Genomic DNA, 26,028 nt, shown 5'->3' with positions numbered 1-26,028 from the left:
CCATTTTTAGAATCAAATAGAAGTTGTTATCTGTAGAATTAAATACTATACTAGGGAGACAGTAGGGTCTTTATCTTTAGAGAGCTTTGAAAAATTTTAGGACTACTTCTGTCTTAAGTGTTTATTTTATCTGCATCCATTGAGCACTTGTTTGTTTCAGCTTTATAATTATGGATTACTTTAATCTGCATTCCTCAGCCTACTATCCTTTTTGTCACCTCCTTTGCCTTTGTCTAGGGGATATTTACCAAAGAGAGTACCACACATTAGCCACAATATTTCTCTTCTTCCTTGTCAGTGATGATAAATGTAGTCTGACCTATTACTTTACATAGTAGACAGGTAAAACCGATTTAGTCATGTATCTGGCTAATGAGGTAAACTTTTTTTTCATCTCAAGACAGTTTTGATGAACTTTTGAGGTTTGCAGTGCTGCCTCACATAATTCTTTTATCCCAGGAGTGCAGTTTACTTCACCTGGTCCCCTTTTATTTGATGATTATCCATAAACTAATACCTCAGGCTCCTTCACACATGCTACATTTGGATCCACTGTTACTGTTTGGCATATTTTCATTTCACTGTTTTGCTTAAAGTATTACCCCAGGGTCTGTCTGCCACTAAACTTATGTGGGACAGATTTTAAAAAGCATAAGGTTAGGATGTTACAGGCTACTCCCTGTAATTTGGTTTTTGTTCACATGGTTTGTTGTCAGCCTATCAGTGAATCTAACAGTAGATAGAATTGTTCTTATTCCTTAGTCGTCTTATCTCAAGTAAACACAATACTTCCCTTCTTACGCATAGAGTTGTAGGGCTGAAAAGTAACTGAGACATCATTAATTAGTTGATATTTATTGCGTCTATGAAAAAAATGAAAATATTTTCCATATGATTGTTTGAATTAAGCAAAAAAGAAGAAGAAACAACCCAGTTAGGCAAATATAGAAAATGCTTATTAAAAAATAGAATTCTCGAGAGATACAGTAAAGTTATCTCAGATATTATCTGACATATATCCCTTATGCTGTTAGGAACTCTGGAAATCAGAGCGATGAATTTTTATCTAGTGCCTGCAGTTTATAAAGCAATACAGTGGATAAAAAGAAGTGTAAGACGTAGTACTTGCTCCAGAAACAATGTGTGACTAACAAGTTATTTGAATCCCGCCCCCCCCAAAAAATGGAATAAATATCACATGATAAAATATGTTTGATTGGCAAAGTAATTTTATAGATAATAACTCAGAAACCAAATGGGGCCATCTTATCTTAGAGTTTCACATAAGCTTTCCAGAAGAAATAAGATTTTAGATGGGCCTAGAAGAATATCCATGGATAGAAAGGAAATAAATCAGTTACCTGTATCTCCAAAATTAAAGAAATCGCAATTCATGAGGCTGGAAATTTAGAGACATGTCAATGCATTTTATCCCCTAAGTGGTTGTAAGTACTAACTGACAGAAATCTACTTTAACCAAACTTCTAGGTCCCCCAAGAATTGTTGAGGAATTGTCATAATGTTTATCATAATGATTCTTGTCTATGCCACAGTCTTACAGTTATAAATATGATTACGTCTATTTAATATCCAACTTACCTGGCTTCAGGTAAGAGTTGTTAGCTATCCTAATCGACATTCTGGGAAGAAATGCTTGCCTTAGTGTATTAATAGTTCATATTGAGGCTGGAATAAGTAATTTTTAGACTTTTCCTACCTTTTTTCCTTTTTTACTAAGTCAAAGGAAACCTTTTTCAAGCACTTTAACTGAACACCTCATCATATGTAAGACTGATATGATCTGTGGATCTCACTCTGTGATGTGCTCAGTGCATAACAGTAGTGGCTACTCAGTAACTACATGTAGATAAAATAACTGTTCACATGTCATGTGGCTTAACATCTCAAATCTAACACATAGCAAAATTTATTTTCTAAGCTTTCCCCTCTAACATGCTGCACTTCAGCCTTCCTCATCTCAGCAGTGACAACTCCAGTTGTTTACACCAAAACCCTGTAATTCTCCTTTTTCTCTCATTCCACATTCAGTCCATCAGGGAATTATTATCATGGCTCTGTCTTCTAAATACATTCAGCACTTGACTGTTTTCACCACTTTTGCTATCATGCTAGTGTCAGCTACCGTGAACTCTCACTTGTATTACTGCAGTAGCTTTCCATCTCTCTTCCTGCTTTTACCCTCATCCCCCTAGCCTCTGTTTTCTAAAGCAGGGATCAACAAACTTTTTCTGTAGAGGGCCAGCTACTCCACCATTGTAGCCTAAAAGCAGCCCCAGACAATACATAAACGAATGGGTATGGCTTTGTTCTAGTAAAATTTGATTTATAAAAGAAGATAGTGGGCTGGACTTGGACCATGGGCCATAATTTGCAGATGCCTGCTGTGATGCATCCAGAGTGATCCTTTTAAAATATGTCAGATCCTATCACTCTTCTGCCTAAAATTCTCCAATGGATCCATCTCACGTATAGTAAATGCCAAAGTCCTTTACTCCTCCCTTACTCTCCAGAGAGAGTTCTCCTGATGTGCTTAACTGAGAAATACAAAGGTGGTTAATAGGAAGGAGAGTTAATAGGAAAATGAGTATTAAGTAGCAACTATAGCATACCTGCTGCAGATGGTGTTCTCGACACCCATTATGACCTTTTTCCTTTTCATGAACTTTCATTAACTCACAGTGATAACTACCTTATAACCACCTTTTTTTTTTTTTAAACAAACGCAAGAGAATAAAATTTAGAAATCTTAGTTTACAAACACTGAACCAAAACATTTTTAATCAGCTGCATGAAGTTTCTTTCTCTACTTACATATGTTAGGTTTCAGCTCAAAGTCCATTTTTCCAAAGTCTAAGGTAACAATATCCAGGCTATGATGGCCACCTGTAGGTGACCGGAAAATTTTAAATTTTTTGCAAAGGCCTATTCACAAAAGTAAGAAACCTGGCTTGACAGCATTCTGTTTGAAAAAAAAAAAAAATCTGAAAAAAAATTTTTTTTAGAAGCTTGTGTGTGAAATGGCTACTTTGAAAGGAGTAAAGGAATGTTCTTGGGCTATGGGGAAGTATAATGCCCAGCCCATGGAAGCAGTTAGCCTTCTGTATCTTGGCACTGCTCAGCCCATATGAGAATATCTTAGTTAGTTCTTACTAACACGCTTATGACTAGGATTTTTTAAAATAAAATATCGAATATGCTTCAGTCTGTTACATGGAGTGTTGATGAAACTGCTAGAATTTTGAGAGGAAAGAAAGGAGACAGAGCTTATACTTTGGTGTTTATGGGAATATCTTGTCACCTAGTTTTGTTTTGAATATTGTCTGTAGAGCTTTGGTTTATCTAGTTCTTTTTTTATGGAGTGATTTGGAGAAATCGAATATAACTATACTGCCACTGCTGCCATCTTCCCAGAGTAAGCTTTTTAATACTTAATACACATTTTTGTACAAAGATCCCTTCCCCTTTTATTTTTCAAACTACCTTTGTAGTTATTTTAAAGGGCAGATTGATAGATTAATGCTTTCATGATAATATTACTTTATATTGTTTTACACTTAGAGATTGGCTGTGGGAGAACTAACGGAAAATGGTTTGACATTAGAAGAATGGTTACCTTCAACATGGATTACAGATACTCTCCCCCGAAGATGTCCATTTGTGCCACAAATGGGTGATGAGGTATTTTTTAGCTTTTAAAAAATACCTTTGTTTCATTCAAGTAACTTTAAATACTTTTTATAGCTCTTGAAACAGAACTCCAGAAAATTGCAGCAGTTTTATAAAGTATCTCATTTTACATATTTGTAGCTGTATATGGAAAAAGGAAAATTAGGAGGAAAGCTTTACTGATAATCTTTTTTGAGGCTACTGTAAAAATAGCAATAGCAAATTAAATATTGTAAGAGAATAGAGGTTTCGTTGACATTTTAAAAGCTAATACATATTTTTTAATAAGAGGATTTTATGGCCAGTTTTCTTTTTCCTAAAATATATTTATATGGTAAAGGAAAAACAAAATTCAGCCTTTTATTTTTAATTTTATTTCATAGAAGTATTTTATTTAAATAACTATAATGTTCATAATATGTTCCTTAGATCTTAAAATCTATTATATTCGAAATATCATTTCATTTTTAAGAAAATATGGTGGTTGGCCATCATTTTGGACTATGTTCTTGTGAATTTGAAATGAAAATGTAAGATTAGACCAAACTTTTCCACTCAGGAGTTCATGTCTCCTTGTTTTATGCGTAAATGTTAAGAGGCAGGGTTATCTGGTGTTCAGTAGATTCATAGTAATAAGTTAGGAGTTAAAATAGAGGCTTCTTTAGCAGAGCACACTAACAGTAGAAAGTGACAGGTGGCAGTTGACAGTTTTAAAAAAAAAAGGAAAACAAAACCTTTTTAATGCAAGAGTAATAAGTAACTCTAAAGTTCCAGGCAGCTGGAGCAATAATGATATTAATGAATAGAATGAATGTGTATAAGCTAATGGGTATCGCAAAATATTGCTAAGAACTTAATAGCATTTTTTGAAATTCCAGCAGCATTTTTTAACAAGTTCAACTATTTATCGTGGGAAGTGTCATGGGAAGAACACTTGGGGTCAGACTGCTGTATTCACATACCGGTTCTCCAGCGTGGTAGTCAGGAGTCACTTAAATTTGACCTCCATAAATGAGGATAAATATATGCCTTGCTCTCTTTATAATGACAAAATATATGTGAAAATATATATGAAAATATATTTTTCATTTTAAAGTTTCCTGCATTTGTACAAACTGCTTGCTATAAAAGTAGGTGAATAATCAACTAAACATGACCCCTAGTTACAACTTACTTTATTATGCAACATAAATTAACTTATTTTGAATCCAAATATAAAATGATGAAACCAAAAAGCCAAAAAATAACTGCTTATCCTAACCTCTTAATGTTATTTAGAACACTATGGTTATGATTAAGTGACAGTAGGACAGCTTGAGGAAAAGAAGGGAAAAAAAAAATCAAAATACTAGAATTTTTTTTAGTTTAAGGGACATTAAATTCCCTCTGCAGTTTCAGCTGATACCGTGCATCTTGCGTCAAAGGAAACACATACAAGTTTTAAAATTGTGATTTTATTTACTTTTTAGGTTTATTATTTCCGACAAGGACATGAAGCGTATGTTGAAATGGCCCGGAAAAATAAAATTTATAGTATCAATCCCAAAAAACAGCCATGGCATAAAATGGAACTACGGGTATGGTGTTTATAATTTAATAGTCCAAAAAGATGCGATTATAGAGGAAATTGTATTGAGTGTTACTATTTTCACTATAAGAAACTGTATCATGAAGATACCTTTTCTAATTGGAACAATCTGGGGAGTAGAAGGTGTTTAATTTCTAAAGAAACATAAGATTGAATTTATATATTCCAGTAGTTTATAAATTGGGAATAAAATGTAATTATGGTGAGAACTGGACAACATTAACATCTAAGGCAAACTTCATCTTTGTAAATTTGGAAGTATTTCTGGGTTTATCAGCAGTAGTTTAAAATTATTTCCATGTTCTTGGAACTGTGTTAGAAAACTCTTATTTCGATAAAGTTTTCCTTTTTCTTTTTTCTCTTTCTTTTGTTTTCTCTTTTTTAAATTGACATATAACTTGCATACTATAAAGTACACCGATAAGTACACAGCTCAGTGGATTTTTACATATACATACAGAGTAATCACCTAGATCAATATTAAAATGGATAACTTTTTTTATTATGTTTAGCAGTTTATTTTGTGAAGATGGTTTCTTATTTTCTGTATCTTCCTCAGGAACAAGAACTGATGAAAATAGTTGGCATAAAGTATGAAGTGGGATTGCCTACCCTTTGCTGCCTTAAACTTGCTTTTCTGGATCCTGATACTGGTAAACTGACCGGTGGATCATTTACCATGAAGTAAGGACTGTTGAAAGAGGCAATAGTTTCTTAGTATTGTAGATTATTTTTCAAAATCCAGATAAATTTGAATGCCTTTTAGATATTTGTAAGTATATGACCTAATCAGTGTGTTTCTGTTTGTACTTAGGTACCATGATATGCCTGATGTTATAGATTTCCTAGTCTTGAGACAACAATTTGACGATGCAAAATATAGGCGGTGGAATATAGGTGGGTAATTTATTTAGAAGCTGTAATGTTTGCTTTATCTAATAAGTGACTTACTATTTTTCATAATTTAGGTAAAGATAATCAGAAATATTGCCATTTGCAGGGATGTTAATAAGAAAGTAAGATATTGTGTCAGGAATTTATTTATTTTTAAGAATGAAAATACTTCTAATTTAGGTGATGCTGAAATTCCAGACATTTTCTCTCTTATATTTCTTAACTATGTATAAGATTGTTTATAGCTATTCCTTCTGCTGTTTTATGTGCTGAATTAAATTCTTATCCAAAGGAATTAATGACAGAATTCAAACTTGAAGCAAAAGTAGTCTTCCAGTTCAAAATGTTTAATAATTTGGACTGGGACTAAAACTGAACTGACATTTTTCTTTTATTGGTTAACTCTGTTAAAATTAAAGCTAATATTGTAATCAAGACTCAGAAAAACTTCTAAAATCCTTAGAAGTCTCCAGGCATTTAAGGTGCATTAATTTATGTTCAGATGGATGTGCTATTTTCTAGAGTATTCCTTTTAAAAATTTCAGACAGGACCACTGTGTCATCTTGGAGTAGACTCTGGTGCCCCTATGGCTTATTTGGTTTGAAAAAGCACATCAGTTGACGTGGCATTTCATCCCTCTTCCAGTGCCATTGGAAGGCCTTTGTGTGGTGATTTGTTGTCTCTTGTTTGGTCTTGGTAAACGTAGAGATTTACATGTGTGCTGTAAAAAGAAAAATTATGGAAATGCAAGTCATTAAAATTAGGGACATGCAAGTTACAGAAAAAAATTTACATCGCATGTACCGTTTCTCTGGAAGCTTTGAAAGATGTGTTCCATCAAATAAGGGAGAAAAGAAAAAGACACGGAATCTCTGCAGGAGACAGGAAATTCAGAACAGGAAAGCAACAAAAGGAATTCCCAAATAACAGTCAACAGAAGTCTCAGGATAGCATCTGTTTAGCAAGTCTGTAAAACAAACAGTCCAGAAAACATTGTCCTCTAAGAGTGAAATCATCAGGGAAAAAAAAGTGAAATTGGATAAATTGTATAAGATGTTTGACTTTGTGGGAAATTATATATTGAAGAGTGTTTTATAGTTTGAGCTATTAGAGAATGTGGGAAGACATAATCATAAATTCAGAGAAAAGCAACCATAAGAAAATGAAGCAGTTATACAAAATTATATAGGAAAGGAATTGTGTGCTATTTGGCTCATTAGCAAACAATATTTATACAGTGTAGTCATGACAGAGGAAAACTGAATTAAATTAAATTAAATTAAATGCACATACCCTTTATATACAATTATATGGAGAGAGACCAATACTTAATGTCTAAAATTGATGAGTGAAGAAATAGCTATATACTCAGTATTTAGAAAACCGTAAGTAAATTCAAGAAGAAAGAGTTAAAAGTTCTTCTTGGTTTTAGATGTAAGCCTTTGGTACATATGATTTTTTAAATTATTTACATGTGTTAGTTGATAAGATCAATTTCATCTGTTATTTTTGAGGACACGCATCCGCCAATACAAATATTAGCAGTCAGAGTCCAGGAGAACATTCTAGAAATGCACTGACAATCTAAGCAAAGAAATACGGCAAGTATTGGACAAATCAGAGAGATATTTCAAATGGATGTACATCAGAATGTTATCATTTGGATCTTATCATTTTTCTCCCCTAAATTTATAGATTACTATTTCTTCTAAAGTTAATACTAGTTAGTCTTCTATTTCTGAAGATATTTACATGTATCTACCAACTGCCATTTAAAATTACATCAATAATAATTACTTCAGCTTGTCCTCAGGTATGTTTAAGGCTTGCTCTGGTAGACTCTATTCCTTGCTTAACTTTATTGTCATTAGCCTGCAGTATCGTTCATTGTGGTCAGGCACACATTATCCAGTTCTTCCTCTTCAGCGTACTGTCATCAGTCTAGGTACAATAGGATTGTAAGAAATAGCTTCATGAAACTCATTATTATGTTTACTGTAAGGTGTCGGAGGTGTCAGTAATGCTGTTTATTAAATTATGTATTAGCTTCTCACTAAGGGTAGTGTCACTAATATGCATCTGAGGAGCAATTACTCTTAGTCTAGTAATAGATCATGTTTCCCTCTTAACATTGGCCGTTAGAATGCTTGAATTTGAATCTAAATTTGATCCCAGTGCATACCCACTCAGAGTATATATATACACATATATATAACTCAACAACATGCAGTTGTGTTCTGTTAATTTAGCCTGACTCCAGCTTTCTGTCATTAAATTTCTTTTCTTTTTTTAAATACATTTTATGCTATATAGTTGGCCCTCCGTATCCATGGGTTCTGCCTCCACAGATTCAACCAGTCTTGGATCAAAACTATTACAAAGATTAGTTGTTTTCGTTTCTTTTTTATTTGTTTCTATAGGAAAGGGAAAGTGAGTGTACAGATAAGTGTTAGTAACTTAAGGGTGATTGAGTCAAAGGAAAGCAGGTTGGATTGTTGTTGTTTGGTTTGTTTTTAGGCTGGACTCTTAATTGTTGGTTAGAGGAACTTCCCTACAGAAAGTAAGAATTCAAGATAGACTATAAATATTTTGGGGGAAGAAATTATCTGTGGTTTTATTTGAATGAAAAATTTGTGCATAGTCCTAATGATGTGCTAGATTGGTAAAAATGTTTAAGATAAGAGTGAATTTCTCCTTACCATAATAAAATGTAAAAAATGGTGCTGAAAAGTCAGTCACACTTCAGGTGTGCTTATTAAATAACTTTTTCCCTCAGTATTGCTGATTTTATATATTTACTTATTTATTTTGGAGTGTGTAGGTCATTTTTCGTAGGTCTTTTAAAATCATACAGGCAATTTAAGTATCTTAAAGGAAAGAGGAGTAACAACAACAGTGTTTCACTTCAGAGTAATGAGATGGCTTTTATTCTTGTCCAGGTGACCGTTTCAGATCAGTCATAGATGATGCCTGGTGGTTTGGAACAATTGAAAGCCAGGAACCTCTTCAGCCTGAGTACCCTGATAGTTTGTTTCAGTGTTATAATGTTTGGTAAGGAAGTATTGTATTTTTGTTCAGCCTAACTTGTTTTGAATGTTTTCCCCGCCTATTAATAAAATGATAAAGATACTACTTTTAAACACTGAAGTAATTACTTTTACAAGGTGATTTTATTAAAATTGCAATGCAATATTTAGATTTTTTAATATAAAGGTTTTCCTTCCTTTAAGCTGGGACAATGGAGATACAGAAAAGATGAGTCCTTGGGATATGGAGCTTATACCTAACAATGGTAAGTGTATGTTAAGCTTTTTGCATCTGTATTATGGAATTAGTTTCTTAAATAAAAATCTGATTTGCTAACTTGCAACTACAAAGAGTTCTTAATGAAGACCAAGTAGAAAGTATTCATTCCACAAATATTTATTACCTATTATTGACCCTGGAGGTAGGGGAGGCATAACAGTGAAAAAATTAGACATAATCCTTGCCCACTTGGAATTTGTAATTTAACAGGGAAGGTTGAAAATAATTACAGCAAAATATGATACTGATTTGTTAATTATTATTCACTCTAGAACAGGGGTCCCCAACCCCCGGGCAGCGGACCGCTACTGGTCCGTGGCCTGTTAGGAACCGGGCCGCACAGCAGGAGGTGAGTGGCAGGCGAGGACCAAAGCTTAATCTGCCGCTCCCCATCGCTCGCATCACTGCCTGAGCCATATCCCAGTCCCCCCCCCAACCCCCCAACCCCACCTCCCATCCGTGGAAAAATTGTCTTCTATGAAACTGGTCCCTGGTGCCGAAAAGTTTGGGGACCGCTGTTCTAGAAGATGAGCACTTGGGATCAAAGATATTTTTGTAACTCCAAGCAGAATACATAGAATACAGTGTAATACTTAAAGTTCACGCTTTTGAGTAAGACTTAGATTCCTATCCTAGCTCTGCTGTCTTTTATCTATGCCATCTTGACAAGTTCCTTTAAATCTCAAAACTCCAGATTCTTAGGATTCAGCTTTTGAAACTATGTAAACTAATACTTTCCTTATAGGGCTGCTATTAGGATTAAATGATATCATATGTGTAAAGTACTTATTATAGAGCCTGACACATGTAAGGGTTCAATGAGTAGGTAATTATAATTAATAATAATAATAACCATCATCTTGCATATGGCCTGATGCATTGCCTTAGGATTTGGGAGTTAGCCTTAGGCAGTGAATATGACATCTTCCTGGAACTGAGAAAAGACCAATGTGGCTGAAGCCTGGAGATTGCATTTTCTTTCTATTTCATTGTCCATGTTTGTTTCAGTTTTAAAAAAATACAACACACACAATTGTATATGCCTAAAAAGGTTTAAAAGGATATATACCAGATTATTAATAATGGTCATTTATAAAGCGTGGGGATATGAGGACTTCCACAAATTATCTTTTACATTATTCTGTATTGTTTGATTTTTTTAATAGTATGTTACTTTTACTATCATGTAAGAATAAAGATTTTAAAAAACAAAAAGAAAAAAAGCCTGACTTGTAACATAGTAGAAATAGTCATTTATAAATGGAGTTCCTCACTAGTTATTGTATTCTAAAAAAGCAGAGAAAAGACAATGTGGGAAAACTAAGCCCAATCTGGTAAATCTTAGAAATGAGAAAATGGTCATGCTGATTTTGTTCAAAACTAGTACTTTCTAGAAATTATCACTTTGCGATACCAATACCAATAATGTCTTTTTCATCTCATTGCTAAATTAGAGCTGTTTAAAATATCTTAATCAACTTGTAAATGTGTTACATGGCTTTTCTTCTGGTTTTAGTTCTCTCCTTTGTGAAGGTTTGAATTTGAAGTCACATCAGACTATTGTGAATATGAGAGAAATGAAGCTAATCGATGTTGTAATGCCTGGGGTATTTCTTGAAATGAATTAGTGACAGTAATATACTACTTGTCTCCTACCTGAATATATTGCTATGTGGAGGGGGTGATTTTTGTTGTTTTTGTTCTATTTGGATACACGTACATAGGCACTTATAGAGTTTAATTACATTTTGGGAGGAGGAGAAATTTTGTAAACAAATAATAGCATATTTCAAAATGTTTCTCTCATGAAGTCTAGTTCAAAGAAAAAATTGCTTGACAGATTTGTAGATTTTATGTCACCACGACCCCCTAATGATTCTGTTAAAGATTCAGGCATGCAGAAAGCATACCTTCATCATTTAAGAGCAAAAAGTGTAAGAATCATCTGTCAGTATTCATAATTCTCTCTGTTCCCACATTTTAAAAAACTGAGCCTTTGATTGAAGCATTTCTGAAAGAATACCACTTTTGCTCAGTTTCACCTGTGTGTTTTATCAAAGTAAACATGGAGATTATACATTATGAAATGATTCAGAAAACTTTTAAATTTGCATCATTTTATAGGAATACTTTCTCCTTCACCTGTAACTGATAATAGAGCAAGTTGTCAGGTATAATTTTGGAGAAGTAATTATATGCTTATCTAGAGAATTATGAAATTAATGTTTTAAAGAATAAATTTTATTGACCCTTGAAACATACTTTCCTTTAATGAAAATAAAGAATATACTTACCATTTACAAAATTATACTTTATAACAATATTAACTCTGATTTCTAAAGGTAACCTAAATATTAGTAAATTACCACATATTTTCACTAAATCTGTTTTCTTTCTTTGTATTTCAGCTGTATTTCCTGAAGAACTAGGTACCAGTGTTCCTTTAACTGATGTTGAATGCAGATCATTGATTTATAAGCCTCTTGATGGTGAATGGGGTTCCAATCCCAGGGATGAAGAATGTGAAAGAATTGTTACAGGAATAAACCAGTTGATGACACTAGGTAAATAATAGTAACACATGAATATAGATAGAAGATGTTGCCAGAAAGCAAAGGAAAAATACTATTATTCAAGCAAAACTTTTTTCCATAATACCATGTCATTGTTTTCAAACATTTTTAACTGGTATTTTTTTTTCAATGCGATTTTACGCAGGGCTTAAATATCTAAAACAGTTATAAATGAGGTTGCTCTAGCTGAATTTCAGAGTAAGGGACCCCAGAAACACCAGGGGTACCGTTGAAAAACCTAGATCCTCCAGAACCTAATTTTAAAATCCTTCACATACTCACGCTGACATGATGCGACTTGAAAGAGGAGGGCTGAAAGCTGAATTATATGGGTAACTGTACCAGTTTTCCTCTTAACTTGATATACGTATACACAATAGAATATTTGTAAAGGGAAGGGAGAAGGTATATGAACTGCTTTGCTTTATTTAAAAAAAAACAGAAAAAGAACAATGACCACAAAGCATGATTATCTGAACTTTTGGTGCCCAAAATAACTCTAAACTAGTGTGGTGGTTTGTATTAACCTAGACTTTCAGTAAGGAATGAGCTTTAAAGAGTCTAAGGGAGAAATTAACATGAATAAGAGCTGAAGATATTGGAGACACATGTTGGATGATATTTTCATCTGAAGTCTTTTAAAATATGGGCAACACTTAATTATTGTCTCAGATACTATCTTAGGTAATTTTAGTAATTATGTCAAAACAATTACTGTCAAACACATAACATAGATTCAGGAATGGCCTGGTTTTAATTATAGAAATACATGTAGATGTTCTTTAATAAGTCAGTTTTATATATTGTCTGTCATCTCTTTTCTTCTAAGGAGTCCATAAATAAATACTCCTAGAATTTTGCAGTATAAATGTAGACATAATAAAAAGTGAGACTATGTGTTAGCTAAACTGTATATATTTTCTATCAGAAGATAGTGGTAGACTAATGGTTATGTGGATTAGAGCTTAAGGCTTAATTCAAGCAGAATTTTGAAATATTTTAAGCAATACAAAAATAAATTTATAAACGTATTTGTTTGTTTATCTTAGATATTGCTTCAGCATTTGTGGCTCCTGTGGATCTGCAAGCCTATCCCATGTATTGCACTGTAGTGGCATATCCAACGGATTTAAGTACAATTAAACAAAGACTGGAAAACAGGTTTTACAGGTTAGAACCATTTGCTGTAGCTACTAACAAAAGAAAGCTAAGTGATTCTTTCACCCTTTTACTGATCCTCTCTAGCCGTGTTTCTCAAACTTCAGTGTGCATGCAAATCACCTTGGGCATCTTGTTAAAATGTAGAATCTGGTAGTAGGTTTAGAGTAGGCCCTGAGATTGTGTTTCTCACAAGTTCCCAGTGATGCTGGTGCTGCTGGTCTATAGACCACACTTAGAGACAAATATGAATTGATGGTCACTGTCTTTGTATTATATTTTATGAAACAATCCAACATATTTTATTTTCTTCTAGATATCCCATTGAAATATTTGTTCATGGATTTTTTCATAGAATAATATTAAAAATTGTGTGTTCTCTTATTTATTTAGCTTATGAATACTTCTGAAGAATGAAATTAAGAAAATTTTGGGTACTTTTTATAGTTGTAGCTTAGTTTGGAATATAACTAGAGTTTTATAAAGATGCAATTTCAGTTAATTTGCGTATGCTGGTTAACAACTTTTGTAAACATTGAGTTCTAATGTTGGGCAGGCTTTGTAGGTTTATTGCCTAAAATGTCTTATCAAAAAGTGAGGTTAAGTCCATTGTTTTCACGTAATGAAATCAGACTTTTAGCTTTCACATTTCTTATGACTTTTGCTTATTAGCAGGCCAACATTTTAACTTAAATAATAATTGCATTAAAACTTTATTTTTGTGATCAGTTTTATAGTACTGCAGTTCTTTACATTACTATTTATTTTAACTTAGGGAAGCTTTTGTTTGTTTGTTTGTTTGTTTGCGGTACACGGGCCTCTCACTGTTGTGGCCTCTCCCGTTGCGGAGCACAGGCTCCGGACGCGCAGGCTCAGCGGCCATGGCTCACAGGCCCAGCCGCTCCGCAGCATGTGGGACCTTCCCGGACCGGGGCACGAACCCGTGTCCCCTGCATCGGCAGGCAGACTCTTAACCACTGCGCCACCAGGGAAGCCCCTTAGGGAAGTTTTTAATCATATTTTGTATTCATATTTTTCTGTGTAAAATGTGCCTTTAGTTCTTTTTAATACTTAGATTGTAATTCTAATTTGATACTGTGTGTGCCTGGTGCTGAAAACACCATTTGTTATTCCTTACTGACTAAGGTAGTGTTTCTCAACAAAAGCATTACGGACATTTAGGGCTGGAAAATTCTTCATTATGAGGGGCTATCCTTTGCCTCTACCCTTAAGTGCCAATAGCAGCCCCTAGTTGTAAAAACCAAAAATGTCTCTAGACACTGCCAAATGTCTCCTGCTGGGCGGAGTCACTTCACCGAGAAACACTTGGAATAAAGAAAACTAAGGCATTGGACTTGACGTTCTGATCTTGTTAGGTATTTCTGCTGCTGCTTCATTAATATTTGTCAAAAGCATTGAGATGAGGAGGAAATCACCTGTGATTTGTGCCTCCCAGCCATCTTCCTCTCGAAGCACACTTCTTTAAGTAAATCATTTTCAACGTTAAAGGTTTTAAGACAGGAAATGGAGAAGAAATTCTTAACTATATCCTTATTTCTCTCTAAGCTCCTAAGTTGTTAAACCTTAGGAGTTACACCCCGGGCTTCAGAGATGGAACAAGACGTGGGAGAATAAAAGGGAGAGAAAGAACTGTTTTCAACACACTAATAGTTGGACTACATCTAGAAAGATAAACTCTGCCATCTCTCACCATTGTTAAAAATATACTTTCTCATAGAAATACTGCTCAACATGAGAATTGCTAAGGTGTACTGTATTTCAATATACATTACAGCTTAATTAGGCTTTTTGGCATTAGCCTAGCTTAGCCAACTTAACCAACTTAGGAAAAAAATCTTTTGGAACAGAGTCCTTACATAAATTAGAAACTGCCTGATTTTTAACTAAATAATGTAGTTGTAGACCTGAGTTATGTTCTTATTTCATAATAATGATGCCTGCATGTGCTATTTCACTGTTTCGAGCTTTTTTGCTTCTCCTCTGCTCATTGGCTTCAGGCTTCTTACAGTTTGTAGTTTTCCTCTTTGATACTTCTAGTTCAGTCTTAAACCGCTGTCAGTTTGCCCTACTGATATTAAATCCTCATGCCTTATCTTACACACAGTTTCTATAGGGTACTCTGAAAATGGCCTGTGATTCTTTTATTAGAATGAGCCTTGTGAATGCTATTGGAAATGCACAGAAGCTTTTCTATATGCTTCTGTATCCACAATTATATATAATTCTTTAAAAATTCCATATAATTGTTTTCTGTTCAAAAATCAGTAACATTTCCTGAGTATTTTCTTCCTTATCATTTTAAGTTGGATGATATTCTAGAATCTGCCTTTGGATTTTTCTTTAGTTACTGAAATAAAATAATAAAACACCAAAATTTTAGTACAGTTGACTCTTGAACAGCATGGATTTGAACTGCACGGGTCCACTTATACACGGATTGTTTTTTCAATAAATACGTACCTGTAGTACTACATGATCCATGGTTGATTAAATCCATGGATGCGGAACCTTGGATACGGAGAGCCAACTCTAAAGTTGTATTCGGATTTTAGACTTCAAGGAGGGCCAGTGCCCCTAACTCCCCCATTGTTCAAGGATCAACTGCATTGTCTATTTAGTGTAAAAAAAAAATTAATTTTCATTTCGTTAGGTTTCTTAGTAAACTAACATGTTCACCATATTTGTATATTTTTGTATCTCATAAGCATGCTGTTAGCTTTTCATTTTTAAATGTCATTTGATTACCAGTAATAGAATTAGATTGAAATTGCTTGGTTTCCTTTTTTAAGTAAAAGTCAGATATGCTTATTACCAAAAAATTACACCATACATGAAAGGACTATGTAAAGCTAAAACTCCACTGTTTCTCTCCTCCTGCTACTCTCCTTATAGTCTTTCTCCCTAAAAGAAGGCCCTGTTGATAGACTAATGTGTCAAATTCAGACATTTTCTATGCCAGTACATAATGTTACTACTCTTTTCCACCCGCCCAACACAAATGACGTTCTGTTTTTTTGAAAACAGCTTTTTAAGGTGTGAGTTTTGTAATTGATTTAAGACTGCAATTAAAAAAGTCTGAATGTCTTGGTTTTAAAATGTGTGTGTGTATTTCTAAGTATAAAGAGATTAATAAGACTTATGCATTTTGTTTGTTTAAAGGCGGGTTTCTTCCTTAATGTGGGAAGTTCGGTATATAGAGCATAATACACGAACGTTTAATGAGCCTGGAAGCCCTATTGTGAAATCTGCTAAATTTGTGACTGATCTTCTTCTACATTTTATAAAGTGAGTATTTTTCCACACTTAATTATATTACTGTAATAATTAATGGCAGTATTTTAAAATGTAAAATGCCAAAACGTAGAGTACAATCATTTTTTATTATACATCATGTCACGTGCTGTGCTATAAGCATAGTTCCACTCAAAATAGGAAGCGTATGTCTGTCTAAAGAAGCAGCGTTTAGTTCACTGGCTGATAATAATTACAGAGTCAAAGAGATTGTGTTACAGTTGTGTTCTGCAATTCAAGTAAGAAAATAGGGATCTTTCTCTAAATCCAATGTTCGATAATAATAATAATAGCAAGCTTTTACTGAATGTATAATGTTTTACCTAAATTAGCTCTTCTAAGTCAGATAAAAATCTTACAGGTGGGAGAGATCATTATCTGGAATTTACAGTTAAGGAAATTGAATCTTTTAGAGGTTAACTTGTTTAATTTTCACAGTAAATGAGTGTGTCTGCCATTTGATTTGAGAACCTTTCATCTTAACATTGTATTGCCCCTATCAAGTTTTGGAACAAGTATTCAAATACATCAGCAGGAAAATGAATTTAACTTTCAAGGTTTTTCTTCTTCAAAGTCAAGTTTACTTCCTCATTCATTAATCCCATACCAAGAGTGATGATAACTACTTCTTAAGACAGCAGGACTTTTACTTCCTTGTCTTAGGATTTTATGCATTCATAGAATGAATTGAGTCTTCTAAATTGAAGCCAGAGGAATGAATCATATGTATATTTTCTACGAAATACAGCTCTGAATTCATACGAAGTTTATTTATATTGGATAATTTTTTCTCATTAAGAGAATTGGGTATTTTATAATTTAAGTATTCACCTATTTTCAGCTTTCATTTTTACATGAAGGGATTATTGAGGCTTTTTTTTTTTTAAACACCTCCAGCTTCATTCTCATTACTCAGCATAATCATAGGGTCCCTTTTCTTGGTATTAGGTGAGTTTGTTTTTGTTTGTTTGTTTTGCTAAGGAATGTAGGTAATTGCAATATAAATAAACCACCAAAGAAAATTCGTAAGGTAAACTTTATGCCCTTCCTCGACCTTATTTCTCTAAAGAAAACTGTTGCCTTCCAACTGGTTTCGGGGCTGTTATTGCTAAGCTTTTGCTGCTTTTCAGTAAAATTGATAATCAAGAATTAATAAGATAATAAAAATTAGTTATCCTCAGAAAACTATTTATATACTTGGTTGTAAAAGTTTATAGTATCTTAACTATAAAGTTTTTAATCTGTAATTTTGTGTTTTATATATGTTATGTACATCTATTTTTCCAAAGAGATAGGAATCAATAGAATCACATGATAGAGTAAATTCATATTTTAGTGAAATAATTTAGATGAAACAATTATTTTTACATTTGGAATAATCTGTGAAATTGTATTTCTTTCAAATAGTTACTTTGAAATGCCTTATAAGAACAGATTAAAATAAAATAATAAAACATTTACATTGTATATATCTAAAAGTAAATCCCTGGCATTTTTTAGAGGTATACAATTTGTTAAGAACCATTTTTAGCTAGTGTTACGTTTCAAGATGTCTAGTATATCTTGAAATTTTGGTAATGGTACTTTTTAATTAAGTTATTTGGCCAAATTTCAAGCAATAGTTATATTCAAAGTGTTGTAATAGATACTTGGAGATAGAAAGAAATGCATAATTATCCTCTTAATACAGTTTTGTAGGGTAGATAAATCTGTAACTATAATATAAGGAAAAAGTAAAAGGAGTTTGTATGAATGCTTAGATGAGGGATAGGGTCACTTCTGGCTATAAGGGTGGGATTTCAGGTACAGGGAGAAGTATGTTAAGATGTTCTGGACAAGGTAGATACTGATTCAGAAGTTAGATGAAAGGAAAGCAGTTCAGGGATGAGGAATGGCATGATGGAGGAAGGTAAATATTTGTTAAGGGAATCGAGTAACTGAAATCAGGTGAAGTAGAGAGTACATGAGCTGAAGTAATAGGGATACAGTGTGCTAAACTCGAGTTTGGACCATATCGTGGAGGACCTCGAATGCTGATCTGAGGAACTATACTTAAAATATGAGCACAGGGAGCAAGGAGCTATCGAAAATATTTGTACCTGAGAATAGCATGGTGCTTGCTATGCCTTAAAAATATTAATTTGACTGCAGTGTCTAATGTTAACAGATAGGGAGGAGACAAAAGGCAAGGGACTGTTGAAATGTTTTTAACATGAGAATAACATGATGCAAATTGCCCTAAAAATATTAAACTGACTGCAGATTGACTTCTACAGCTGACCAAGTAAGAGGTGATTGAGGCTTACTTTATGGAAGTGAGAAAGAGGCAGATGCCAAGAGATTTTGAAGGTAGAATCACAGAACTTGTCCAATGATTGGGTTTATAAGGAGGAGGCAAGGGAAGGAATAGTGAAAAACCATGCATTACTGTAAGAATGGTTGAAAAAAAAGTTAAAAAGAAAAGGGAGAAAGTGGAAAACAACAGGTTTAGACATGCAGAATTTTAGATGGTGTCAGGAATCTCAGGAGAAGAGTCAGACCAAATTATAGGAATTTGGAGTTCACTAACACAGATAAACTGCAGATATATAAGATTATCTGGTCAAAAGGTATAGAAGATGGCTAAAGACAAAATTTTAGGGAATGCCTACATTTAAGAATAAAAGGAAGAAGGAATTAGAAGACAGGAGGTATACTGGCTATTCCTTGTAGACTGAAGAATGAAGGAAGGCATTCCAGGCCCAGTAGTGAACTGAGCAAAACCTGGGAGATGGGAATTGGGCTTGGTGTAATGAAATAGGCCAGAGTGGAGGCTTCACATAGAGTGGAGGGGCAGGGGCAGATGTGTGTGCCATAGGGTTTTGGAGTCAACTGATGAAGAAGCCTTCAGCTTCAAGTTTTATCTTAAAATCTTGTTTTACTAACAGGTTTAAAGGACAAAAATCTCATGACTCCAGTCTTGTATACTAACATTTCTTTGTTATTTAGGGATCAGACTTGTTATAACATAATTCCACTCTACAATTCAATGAAGAAGAAAGTTTTGTCTGACTCTGAGGTATTTAATATTTCATTATGATTATTACTACATTGGTTATGTTCCATATATAAAAAGAAATTTACACACAGTAGTTTTCAGGTGAATGCTGTTATGAAAATTATTTTTGCCTAATGCTGTTGCTAACTTTTTAAAAAAAAATGATTCAGAATTGTTATAATTTTTTTTAAACGGTGGGTGGAGGGAGACTTTTTAATGAGTCAGTAAAGTGTTCCAGCATCATATATACTATGGGTTTTCCAAAATGTAAAGGAGATAATTGGTATTAAAAAACTATAGAATATAGTGAAACCTAGAATATTTTATGAATCTGATAAATTCTTTCTTCAAAGGAAGAAGAAAAAGAAGACACTGATGTGCCAGGAACTTCTACCCGGAAGAGGAAGGTACTAAGTTCTTTGTTTTAACAGAAGTGCCTTATATGAATTAAAATGTATTAAGCATTTTTTTTTACTCTTACTATTTTTAAAGACAGATTAAGTATTAACTTCCAAATCAGTTTCCATCACAACAATGCATGGTTTTCAGAACTAGGTGAATGATGTTTTCTTTTATTTGAATCACTGTATATTACCTAATTATCCAAGATTAAAAATAAAAATTTTATTATATGTATTATTAATATTATTTGAACATTTTAATTTTAGGACCATCAGCCTAGAAGAAGATTACGTAACAGAGCACAGTCTTATGATATTCAAGCATGGAAGAAACAGTGTCAAGAATTGTTAAATCTCATATTTCAGTGTGAAGATTCTGAGCCTTTCCGCCAGCCAGTAGATCTTCTTGAATATCCAGTAAGTATTATTTTTTAATGTGTTTGCACATAGATTTTTTTTTAAATTTATTTATTTATTTTTGGCTACGTTGGGTCTTCGTTGCTGCGCGCAGGCTTTCTCTAGTTGCGGCAGGCGGGGACTACTCTTCGTTGCAAGGTGCAGGTTTCTCATTCGCTTGTTGTGAAGCACCAGCTCTAGGTGTGCGGGCTCAGTAGTTGTGGCTCACGGGCTCTAGAGCGCAGGCTCAGTAATTGTGGCTCACGGGCTCTAGAGCGCAGTCTCAGTAGTTGTGGCTCACGGGCTCTAGAGTGCAGGCTCACTGGTTGTGGAGCACAGGCTCTAGAGCGCAGGCTCAGTAGTTGTGGCGCACAGGCTCTAGAGCGCAGGCTCAGTAGTTGTGGCGCACTGGCTCTAGAGTGCAGGCTCAGTAGTTGTGGCACACGGGCTTAGTTGCTCCTCAGCGTGTGGGATCTTCCCAGGCCAGGGCTCGAGAACCCATGTCCCCTGCATTGGCAGGCGCATTCTTAACCACTGCGCCACCAGGGAAGTCCCCCAGTAAGTATTTTTGAAAATACTTTCTTTATTTGTCAGTTTGATTTTGATATATATATATAAATACATATACATCTCTTATACATGACAGTTTACTATTTATTTTTATGATTATAGTTTATTTCTTTTTATTTCATACACCTTCTCATTATCCATTTGGCTACATAGAGCATCTAAATTGAACAGTGTGGTAGAAAAGAAGTAACCCTGAACTAAGACGCCAAAGAATTGGGTTATTGTCCCAGCTCTGCCTCTTACCAGTTCTGCAGTTTTGAGCAAGTTATTTAGTTTTTATATCTGAGTATATATTTACTATTTTCTTTTCCACACTAATTCTGTGAATTTACTATGGAAATTATTTGGGAAGCAAGAATAATTATACCTGTCTCTAACCTTCCTTACAGGGTTATAGAAGTGGAATGAGAATATTACTAGTTATTTATTCAACATTAAAATAGTTTTTACACTGAAGCACTATATATAAATGTAAGGTGGCACTACTATATATGTAGGTTATGCCAATTTATGATCTTTATGGAATTCGTGGTAAAAAGTTTGAGTAAACATGTTACAAGTATTTATTTTTGCGTGCAGTCTTAGCAATCTAAATTGCACTTCAAGTGATTTTTTTTATTCCTTTTTTCAGTTACTAAAGATTGTATATCAGATAACATTCATGGTTTGCAATTAAAATTAAACGTTTTATAAGAGATCATGACCTGGATGTGGTATCACCAAAGTCTTTATTATCTGTTTTTTTATGTATGTGTTCTAATTTGCAATGATGAAAATAGAGAAATTTCATCAATAGATAAATATCATAAATGACTTGTCATTTTAAAAATCAAGAAACATGTAATCTTAAATGTAGAAGATAAATGTTTAATTCCAGCAGTGTGATAAACAGGACTAATTCAAACCCTACCATCCAAAAAACCTCTTAGAAGAACTGAGCTAATGCTAAAGTGCTCTGGTTTTCATTTCTCTTTGTTTTTGAAACGTGTGGATTTCCTTTTGTTTCTTGCAAGCCCAAGTATGTTATTTTTAATCTCTAAGCCCAGGAGTCTTCACTGGAAACTTCTACCAGATGTTTAAAGAACTAACACAAATTCTACACAGTCTCTTCCTCAAGATAAAGAATGCTTCTACACTGATTCTATGAAGCCAGTGTTACCCTGATGTCAAAACCAGACAAAACAGTACAAAAGAAGAAAGTGCAAAAATTCTTAATATCAGCAAATAGAATTCAGCAATATATGAAAATGATTTTGTACCCTGACCAAGTGGGTTTTTTCCCAGGGATATAAGGCTGGTTCAGTATTCAGGAATCAGTCAATATGTCAATAATTCATTGCTAAAGAAGAAAAATCACATGATCATATCAGTGCAGAAAAGGCATTTGACAGAATTCAGTACTCATTTCTTTAAAGAATGTACATGTTGGGTATGGTGTGGTAATCATTGTGGCCACAGGAGGAAACAAGAATGAGTCTTGGAAGAAAGAAATGTATTACACTTAAGGTCCCAGAGAGGGGTTCACCAAATACCACTTAGGGCCACAGGGGAAAGCACAGGGTCTTAGGTACGTTGCAGAAGACAGGAGCGGGGGCTTCCCTGGTGGCGCAGTGGTTAAGAATCAGCATACCAAAGCAGGGGACACAGGTCTGATCCCTGGTCCGGGAAGATCCCACATGCCGCGGAGCAACTAGCCTGTGTGCCGCAGCTACTGAGCCTGCACTCTAGAGCTCGCAAGCCACAACTACTGAAGCCCGCGCATCTAGAGCCCGTGCTTCACGACAAGAGAAGCCACCACAGTGAAGCCCGCGCACCGCAACGAAGAGTAGCCCCCGCTCGCCACAACTAGAGAAAACCCTCGCACAGCAACGAAGACCCAACACAGCCAAAAAACACAGGGGCAAAGGACAAGCTTGGGCCAGAGCCTTTACTGAGGTTTCCATGAGAAAGGCAAGGCAGGGCATAGTCAACAGCTTAAGACTGGCTACTTTGAATTACTCCAGTTGGTTTTGGGGCATAGGGGTGGTCTCTGGTTGTCTGATACCTGACCCTGGGATGATTCATGGCAGAGGAAATACTGGCTTGGTGTGTGAGGGTTGCTTAAGGGCATGGTTGGTTTACATATGAAAGCTGTATTCCCAGTACAACCCTTTGCCATCTCTAAGAATTGCCTAAGCCCTTGGAAGGGGGCAGTCTCTCCTTAGGTCTGTTTGGTCCCCAAAATGCCACAGTATCAAGAATACAAAAATAAGAAAATTAATATAGTTGGCCCTGTGCTGAGTGGATGCCAAAAAGACAAATACATAATCTAAGAAAACAGAACACCACTAATAATAAAAACAGACTTAAGAAGACTAGGAATAAAGGGGATCTTCTGTAACTTGATAAAGAACATCTGTTTAAAAACCTGTAGCTAACATCATGCTTAATCATGAAAAACTGAATGCTTTCCCCCTAAGATTGGGAGTGGAGCAAAAATGTCCATCCTCACAGCTGCTATTTAACATAGTACTGCAAATTCTAGCCAGTGCAGCAAGACAAGAAAAGGAAATAAAGGGCATTGCAGATTGTTATGGAAGAAATAAAACTGTCCCTATTTGTCAAAGGCAGTAATACTGTTTGCTTTATGGTCAAACATATTTGATCATAATTTAAACTTGATGGGGCAAAGTCAAGTTATTGTATTTCGAAAAATACAGTTACATACTCTGGGGCTATGGAAAAGGTATAGTATTATTTACTCCTTTAAAGATACCATATTTGGATCATTTTATCCTATTCTGTTGCTTTTTTCTCCTTTCATTTGCCTGTTTTTATTGCTTTATCTTATACAATTGTATATACAATATACAATTGATTAGGTGGAGACTTTGGGTGACTGCACTTTTCCTCCGTGGAATGAACTGCAAAGGCTTTGTGACAGATACTTACGTTCATAATTCTTGATTACTACAAAGTTCCCAATTATAGTAATTGTAGTACTGCAGTTGAGGTTACTAGAATTCAGACCTTCACGTACATGGGATGTTAACATATTTTTATTGTTTTTATCTCTTAATTTTAAAGGTACAATTATGTTTCAATGAATTAGCAGCCTTTAGAGTTCATGGGTAGTATAAAGTTTTGGGTTTTTTATATCAAACTTGTAGTTGTGGAACTGAGTTTTTTCGATATTCTTTTAATCTCCTTTTTCAAACACAACTCTACCCTTTACCTCTTTCTGAAGGAAAAAAAAGCAGAATTTATAGGTTCCTGAATGAGAGAAATCCTGTGTTGATTGCAGTAAAAGGTAGAGGACATGAAAAAAATAAAAATGACTTCGGGAATAAAGGGAGCCTTGATGAGGGAAACGAGGAATGATTATTAATAGTTCTAGGACTTGCAGTCATCACAGAAATTGAATGTGAATCCCTGTTATGAGAAGTAATGCACTATTATTATTATATTATTAATATGACCTGTTTTCCCTCTCTTAGGACTACAGAGACATCATTGACACTCCAATGGATTTTGCTACCGTTAGAGAGACTTTAGAGGCTGGGAATTATGAGTCACCAATGGAGTTATGTAAAGATGTCAGACTTATTTTTAGTAATTCCAAAGCATATACACCAAGCAAAAGATCAAGGGTATATAATTGAATTGCTTTCTTTTCTGTTTAAATGAAATGAAATTAGTAGAAAAGTATGTGGAGTAACTAAATGCTGCTTTTATTTAAAATTTAAAACAAAATTGATAAACTTTGTTAGGTTCTTAATGGTATTCTAGTGGAAAAAGGAATTCACATCTTTCTGTTTTATTCCTTCTATGAAAAAACACTAATGTCACTAATGTTTAGGAATGGTTACTTTTCTTGAAGGTAGTGTAGTTGAATAGACATCACGTACACATTGTCCTGATATGTGTTAGAGGTACGTGTGCTTAACTTTTCCAGCTGTTTTCTGCATTAGTGGAAAGGAGCATTTTTTTCCATATAATGCTCATACGAGTCATAAAAATGAGTAAAACTATAAATATCATTTACCTTTCTTTGTCCAAGAAATACAAAAATAATTTAATTGTAATAATGTTTCAGTTTTAGTCTTTGTCAAAAGAGATTGAGAAAAAGCAATGTTTTAAATTCTAAAAACTTTTTGTTAGAAAAATATTTAAATTATTATCTCAAAGGAACAGGCATTTCCTTTCAGGAATGTTTGAACAGTTTTTTTTCTTTCCATAGATTTACAGCATGAGTTTGCGCTTGTCCGCTTTCTTTGAAGAACACATTAGTTCAGTTTTATCAGATTATAAATCTGCCCTTCGTTTTCATAAAAGAAGTACAATAACCAAACGGAGGAGGAAAAGAAATAGAAGCAGCTCTGTTTCCAGTAGTGCTGCATCAAGGTATTTGATTTCTTTTAAATATCATCAACTGATCTATAAGTTTGTCATCTAAATGATAGAACTTGGTGTTTTTTAATACTTCCTTTACTATTCCCTATATTGCAGAATGATATATTTGACATGCAACTTCCTATGATGTGGAGGATTTTTAATCTTTTAACTAAAGCTATACTAGTGTAAGTGCTTAAATTCAAACTGCTAAATCTGTACAGTAAAACAGCATTTTTAGGATAGTGATGGCATCATGCTTTCTGTCATATAACTATAGCATTTACAGCGATCCTTCACTAAATATTCACTTTTCAAAGGCTCACAACCATATGAAATCCACTACAAATCTCATATTTTAACATATTTCATAACAGTACAAATATTGAATCCAACAGTATTATAAGACTGTTTTATTCATCCACATAGAGCTAAAAGAATGACTAATGATACTATTTTATTTTCAGCCCTGAACGGAAAAAAAGGATCTTAAAACCCCAGTTAAAGTCAGATATTGCTACCTCTCCATTCTCTGCACCTACACGATCAATACCACCAAGGCACAGTGCTGCTCAGATAAATGGTAAAACGGAATCCAGTTCTGTAGTTCGAACCAGAAGCAATCGAGTGGCTGCGGATCTAGTTACCAGTGAGCAACCATCCACTTCTTCAGCAGCGAAGACTTTTATTTCGAAAGCTAACACATCTGCAGTGCCAGGGAAAACAAGTAAGAA

The 26,028-nt window shown here is 34.3% G+C and overlaps 1 protein-coding gene across 3 annotated transcripts in view; it reads left to right on the top strand.

The window, feature by feature from the left end:
- PHIP (PHIP subunit of CUL4-Ring ligase complex) overlaps positions 1-26,028 on the top strand; it is a 129,172-nt gene that overhangs the window by 92,487 nt on the left and 10,657 nt on the right. For all 3 annotated transcript variants that reach the window (XM_079938663.1, XM_079938661.1, XM_079938662.1), the window contains exons 24-38: positions 3,580-3,699; positions 5,157-5,264; positions 5,835-5,959; positions 6,090-6,172; positions 9,110-9,221; positions 9,401-9,462; positions 11,885-12,040; positions 13,099-13,219; positions 16,388-16,513; positions 19,508-19,577; positions 19,910-19,963; positions 20,225-20,374; positions 24,400-24,552; positions 25,143-25,306; positions 25,762-26,021. In XM_079938663.1, coding sequence (XP_079794789.1) covers positions 3,580-3,699; positions 5,157-5,264; positions 5,835-5,959; positions 6,090-6,172; positions 9,110-9,221; positions 9,401-9,462; positions 11,885-12,040; positions 13,099-13,219; positions 16,388-16,513; positions 19,508-19,577; positions 19,910-19,963; positions 20,225-20,374; positions 24,400-24,552; positions 25,143-25,306; positions 25,762-26,021 — 1,864 coding nt within the window. The remainder of the gene's footprint in view (positions 1-3,579; positions 3,700-5,156; positions 5,265-5,834; positions 5,960-6,089; positions 6,173-9,109; positions 9,222-9,400; positions 9,463-11,884; positions 12,041-13,098; positions 13,220-16,387; positions 16,514-19,507; positions 19,578-19,909; positions 19,964-20,224; positions 20,375-24,399; positions 24,553-25,142; positions 25,307-25,761; positions 26,022-26,028) is intronic.

Source organism: Stenella coeruleoalba, assembly GCF_951394435.1.
Source record: "Stenella coeruleoalba genome assembly, chromosome: 12".
NCBI lineage: Eukaryota > Metazoa > Chordata > Mammalia > Artiodactyla > Delphinidae > Stenella > Stenella coeruleoalba.
This window is presented reverse-complemented; position numbering and strand designations above follow the sequence as displayed.